This window comes from Brassica napus, chromosome C7 (genome assembly GCF_020379485.1).
Source record: "Brassica napus cultivar Da-Ae chromosome C7, Da-Ae, whole genome shotgun sequence".
NCBI lineage: Eukaryota > Viridiplantae > Streptophyta > Magnoliopsida > Brassicales > Brassicaceae > Brassica > Brassica napus.
This window is the reverse complement of record NC_063450.1, coordinates 22,117,837-22,124,369: the sequence shown is the minus strand read 5'-3', so window position 1 is coordinate 22,124,369 and position 6,533 is coordinate 22,117,837. Positions and strand designations below refer to the sequence as shown.

Genomic DNA, 6,533 nt, shown 5'->3' with positions numbered 1-6,533 from the left:
ATCCGAAAACATAATAATAAGATACAATAATGGCATTTTTCAAAAAAAAAATACAATAATATAATACGATGCATATGCAGCTTATTTTCTTTCGTGGATAAAGAACATGTTCAAGGTCATGCGACTAATCATAAAAGCATTGGCATAGTCATATGAAAACGCATTGGCATAGTCATATGAAAACGCCACAAAATAAAATTAAGAAAACGAGAATAAATAGTTTTGTATAGCAAAGTGCCTATAATAATGATATAAATTGCTTTTTAGTCATAAAAAAATCATGTAAACAATTAAATATCGGATAAATCATGATGAAAAGATGTGAAAATAATGATTTGGATCCGAGAGATTGCAGGGCAGGGCTTGCAATCATGAGTATTGTAAAGCATGTAATTAGTCCATCATTAGATCAAGTGGCACATATATCGGTAAGGCAACTCGGTCTACAACTAGAAAAACCAATGAATTAAAAAAAAAATTTAAGGAAGTTCACGTTATTTCTTTTATTAAAGAAGAAACGAGAATTTTGCATATTAGTTTTAGAGTCAATTTGGTAAACGGCAGAAATAGATGACAAATTATGTAAATAGTAATTGAAAGGAAAAAGGAGATATTTTGTTATTTAGATTTATGGTTGATCAAAAGAAAAGATTTATCCTTCATTTAACTTACATTGCTAGGTGGAAGCACCGTAGCGTACTGGTTAAGGTTTAAAGGTTTATACACTCAGGCCTGAGGTTCGAATACAGACTATGCAAGTTACATGAAATCCAGGTTTCAAATCCCAGAGAGAATGAGTTATTAAACAATTATCCAGACTACGAAAGAAAGGTTTACGAGGGATCTTCAACATGGTGCAAGTAAATCTGGTCAGGCGTAGATTTTAATAGGACGGCTCAGGTGATGCAGTTAGACGCAAGTCCTCATAAACCAGATAGTATTGTCGGTTGTCGAATCGTCTATGTAATATTTTTCATATCATAATAAATCAGCGTTAAAAAAAAAACTTACATTAGTATTATTTTATGTAGATGACTGATTCAGTTATTTATCAAATAAACTATTAATTAGAACTAAACCCTAGATCTAACTCTTAAACTCTATCTTCTATTTTAACCATATAGGCTATATATATTACCATATGTTGTAGCATAGTAGAATTAGTAAACCTTTTTAAAATATGTGTATTACAGTTAAGCACGTTTTACTCAACAAGAGTCAGCCGGAAGCTCACCAGAAAAAAAAACAGTTAACGTTGTTGACCATCGTTTATACGCATGCTGGTCATGAATTTATAATTCAGTTTGACGGAAATATGATTTTACCTGTACAGATGTAATGATGATTAAGAAAATATTCTTAGTGTAAGTGACAATGTGACATGCATGTAGAACTCAAAACACCGGTTTTAGGATGGCGAACCAAAAACAAAACAAAAAAAGAGTAAAAATGATTTTTCTCAAAAAAAAGAACAAAAATGCTTTAGGATACTAAGCTAACGAATTTTCAGTATAAGTTGAACGAAAAAAAAAAACTCTTTTATCAAAGTTCATGAATGAAAACCAAATTAAAACATGATACAACCTGCAGGGGCTGAGCTAGAATTTTTTTTTATTCGGGGCAAACTATAAATAAATATCTTAATAAACTGAATTTTTAACAGAGGCATTAATAAAATTCTTGACAAAATTACACTAACTTAAAAAGTTTATGGTGGGGCAAGTGCCCTTTCCAAACTATATGTACGTCCGCCACAGGGTACAACTACAAGTCATCATAAGTAGGAACAAAGAACCGAATCTCACGTTCCAAAAATAATAGCATGCGTAAAGGTAAAACGAAAATAAGATTTAAAAAGAGGAAAAATATCCATTGCAGATAGGCTCATAATCTATTAATCTTATATGATTTGCTTGGGCCAATCCTAAAAGCCACAAACTCATTTCACTGTCAATCATATGATTAGATGGTGATGACTGATGATCATCTGATTTTGCACATTTCCATGTGACCCACCTTTTGTATCTTTAAAATTCCTCAAAGGGAACTTTAGAATAAACGAGAGGGTCCACATAATGAATGACCTCTTCTATTTAAACACACCTCATTTCAATTGTTCCACATAACCAAATCCATCAATTCAATTATCTATCACATTTCGAGTGTAAACAAAAGTATACTAATTAAATATGGATTTCAATGGTAATGTAAATGCTGGTTCTTCCTCTATATCAAAAAAGAGTCATAGGCAAAAGCAGCAACAACCGCAACCTCAGCAACATACTGAAGAAATCAAGTATGTAGGAGTGAGGCGGAGGCCGTGGGGAAGATACGCAGCTGAGATAAGAAACCCGACTACAAAAGAGAGGCATTGGCTAGGTACATTTGATACAGCCGAGGAGGCTGCATTGGCCTATGATAGAGCCGCACGGTCTATTAGAGGCTTGACTGCTCGGACCAACTTTGTCTACTCCGATATGCCTCGTGGCTCCTCAGTAACTTCCTTCATCTCTCCTGATGAATCACAACGTTTCATTTCCGAGTTATTCAACCCCCCAAGCCAACTAGAAGCTCCTCACAGCAGCAACAACAACAATCTATATTTATCCGCGAACAATCAAAACCAAAACTCTATTGAATTCGCATACAGTGGGTGGACACATGAGTCTGAATGTGGTTATCAGTCTATGAACACTAATGATGAGCATTGTAATCATGAGCTTGCACCTCTTCCTCCAAGTACTTGTTCTGGGGCTGAACTTACAATTCCGGAGACCGATAGCTATTGGAATCTGGCGCATGCTGGCATGGATACGTTTTCCTTTGAGATCGATGGCTTTGTGGATCAAAACAGTCTTGGTGAGAGTGGAACAGAAGGGTTTGGCTCTTCATCCTCCACATTCTTCTATCAATAATAGTGAACTGCCCAAGTTTGTGACTTTCTTTTTTATTGAACAATCCTTTTGCCTCTTTTATGGAGTGGAATGAAATATATCACGTGTTTTTCTCTCTCTTGTAGCGTTTTATGTTTCTCTAATAATTCAACTAAAGATTTTGTTATTGTTGCTTATAAAATGCAAGGTTTCTTGATCGCATGTTACTTTTCCTAACGCCTTACGGTTGTGAGTTATAACCAGAGGAAAAAATGCCGTCATTGTTCAAAGTCTCTTATAGTTCGATCTTTTTAACACTAAAGATTCATTAACATATATAAGCAAAAGACCATACATAGCTAAAATACATTTGTGAGAAACTAAGCCAGCAGGTACAAAACCACCTCTGGAAGAACAGGGAGACAAAGCCCCACCATGAGGAGACAAACTAATGCATAAGAACTATTTTCTCCCAAATCCATCTAACACCAATTAGCACACAAGAGAAGGACAGTGATAACCAAAGCCAAGGACAAACCGCAACCAAAAGACCGAGATGGGGTTTGAGAAAAATAACTTATATTAAACCGAAAAAGCACTCTCCGGCGATAAAACCATGTGTCACCCCCAAAAAACCAAAGAGTCACCAGAGAAAAGAAGCGTTAGAGCATCTTCAACTTCATTCTAAAATATAGTTTGAAGTAAGAATGTTTTAATCTACTTTATTTTTCGTTCTATAATATAATAAAAAATAAGTTTACTCTCTAAATAGAGTAATTCATTTATTTATTATTTTTATTCTAAAATATAATACCACTGAGTCAAAAATCATTTCCATTATAAAGTTATTCTATTTTGATTTGACCAAAACAAGTTACTATATTTTGAAAAAATAAAGTGAAACATTAAAGATGGTTTTAGAGAAAAGTAGAGAGAATCAGAAGAGAGAGAGAGAGGTTTTGAAAATGGTGAGTTTGTTGAATTATTAAGATTTGGTTGTGTCAAAGCTCTGGTCTTCTTTCTTCTTTCGTCACACTTCCATGTTTTATCAACTCTTTGGGGTCTCGGTCCTCTTTGAGATCAGCGAGTCTTCTGCTCACCGTCTCACTATAAGGGAAGCCAATCGTGTTTTGGTTTCCCAAACCAGAATCCTGAAGGGTCAAATTCTCATGTCTACAGTTTTCAATATACAAACCCTATTGATTTGAGAAATCCCCTATCGGACAGCGTCCATGTCTTGATTTTATTACGTGGCTTCAAACTTTGGAACCCAAGTTTGAGACGGGTTTTAGCCTTACCAGATCACACCAAACATATGCCCGGGCATTGAGAAGGAAGGACGCTTTCAGAGGTTTCTATACGAGCAGCTAGTAGTCATATCCCTAGTAGCAGCCATTTATCCCGCTTCCCTCCGCATTTCATCGAGTGGTCATGCTAGAAACATAAGTCCATTTTGTTGGTCTTATTTAGGGTACGATCCATTGCAGGGTAAACACAAGGTATTATCTATATACCAAGATATACAGACTCAGGTTCTTACATTGGGAGTTCAAGAATCATGGAGAACAATAACCAAAAATAGCCTTGTACATTGTACATATTTCTCACGTGGGAAATGCTTCAATGCAGTTGTGTATTATGAAATGAAGCTCATGTTGATGATCAACGTATAATAATGAGCTTTGATGTCAAATCTAAAAACTTCAATCCGATAAATATCGGAGGGTATTTCTAAGTTTTTGCATCATATGATGATACCTTATGAGGGAAGGCTAGCCTTAGATTTTTTTTTTTTTTTTTTTTTTTTTTTTTTTTTTTTAAGTTCTTGTTCTTTATTCCTTCTTCCTTCCCACAGGGGATACTGTTTTGAATACAAGAAATTGAAGCAACTTAATTAAATGACAACCAGAATGGGTGGCTAAATAAATATAACAAACACATGTGAAGCTATGATTTGGCGATCATGAATTCCATGGAGCAGACTTTGACTATGAATCGAAGTGGCGAAACCAGAGAAGAAGATATGTTTCCAAATGTGGTGAAGGATGCTGCAATCGCTGAGGCCTAGAAGAACCTCTTATCCGATCTAATCCAAACAAATTTGCCTTAATAAGAACCTTGACCTCTTTGACCAGAATATGGGATGGTTTACTAGTTGAAGTATGCAGTCTCAAATTTCTTTCCTTCCACAGCACATATAAAATAGCTTGAACAAGGAGGTAGCAAATATCTTTGACTTGAGAATTACCTGCTGCGGAAGGTAACCAAGAGATGATGCCCTCAAAATCAGCTGGAGGAGAAAAGGCAGGAGAACTGAAAAATTCGGTCCATACTTCTTGGGAATAAGGACAAGCAAAAAATATGTGATCACGGTTCTCGTCCGAAGCATTACAGAGAAGACATGACGAAGAAACATTCATTCCCCACTGCTGCAGCCTGTCTTTCGTTGGTAACCTATTGAGGATTGCCACCCACGAGAGGAAGGCATGCTTAGGAATTCTCGTTTTGAACCAGATTGTCTTGTGCCAAGGAACTGAAGGAGGAGCCGGATACAGAGTCTCCCATGTTTTTGAGGCTGCAAATTGACCAGGCTCCGAGGCAGGGTTGTTCCGCCATAGAAAAACATCAGGAAGATCCAGTGACAGAGATGGAGGATTGCTGGGTAAACAAGCTCTGATGAGCCTTAGTTACTATGTTGTTTCCCTTTGATAGTGTTAATCTCTATATTTTGAAAAATGAAGATGGACACAGATGGACACATCAAAGCCTTATCTTCATGTACCTTTTAAGAGCGAATGGAGAGATCGTATAAGTTACAAGCGTGTTACTGATGCTGGTGAGCTTGTTTTCCCAGACCACATCGAGAGTCTCTTCTCCATGCATGTAAAGCAGCGCCTTCACTTGCTTATTCCTCTTCATATGTTTTTATTCCTTCCAGTGATATTTGATTTTCATGAAACAATATGATTAGCTTATGTGTTTATAATAACTTTGTTATTGTGACAGAACCGTTCATTCGTCTCATGTCCGACTTTTTATTAGGTGATACAACTAATTTACGTCTCCTTTCATAGATGAAACATTTGATTTTTATCATATCGTATATATAAGATTTTACTCTACTTTTATTAACGTATGTATATTCCCTTGGGTTAAAAAACAATTCGATTTATTATTTAAATATCAATACTTAATTGGTTTTATTAATAACTATATACCAAATTTTCTATTATGTAGGTTCAACTTAATTTAATTTTCACATATGTTTCAAATTTAGAAATAAAACAAAAATTATGTAAATCAATATTGTTACATAATAATGTTTTCAAAATAAATTTTGTTACAAAATATAAAATTTATAAATTTATAGTAATAATATTATACGGGGCTTTTTGCAAAAGTGACTCAAAACTTGGAGTCAAACAGAAAACTAACCTTTTCTTTTGACTCCTTTTTTTTTTGAGATTTTAACCCCACACCTGCACTTTATCTACGAAAATGCCATTAACATTTTTTTTTTTTTTTTTTCGAAAATGGCTTCTTTACTGTCTCAACCTCATCTTCTTCAAGTATTTACAATACTGCCACTGCAATGAATAGTGGCAACAACCTTGTACGAACTGTTTGGAGCTTTTAATGCCCTTTAATGCACGTAAATCT

At 35.1% G+C, this 6,533-nt stretch overlaps 1 protein-coding gene across 1 annotated transcript; it reads left to right on the top strand.

Annotated features, from left to right (window-relative positions):
• Nucleotides 1-338: 338 nt before the first annotated feature.
• Nucleotides 339-6,272, top strand: LOC106381332 (ethylene-responsive transcription factor ERF087-like). Its single transcript, XM_048762429.1, has one exon. The coding sequence runs from the start codon at nucleotides 2,190-2,192 to the stop codon at nucleotides 2,913-2,915; it is 726 nt and encodes a 241-aa protein (XP_048618386.1). The 5' UTR covers nucleotides 339-2,189; the 3' UTR covers nucleotides 2,916-6,272.
• The last annotated feature ends 261 nt before the right edge of the window (nucleotides 6,273-6,533 follow it).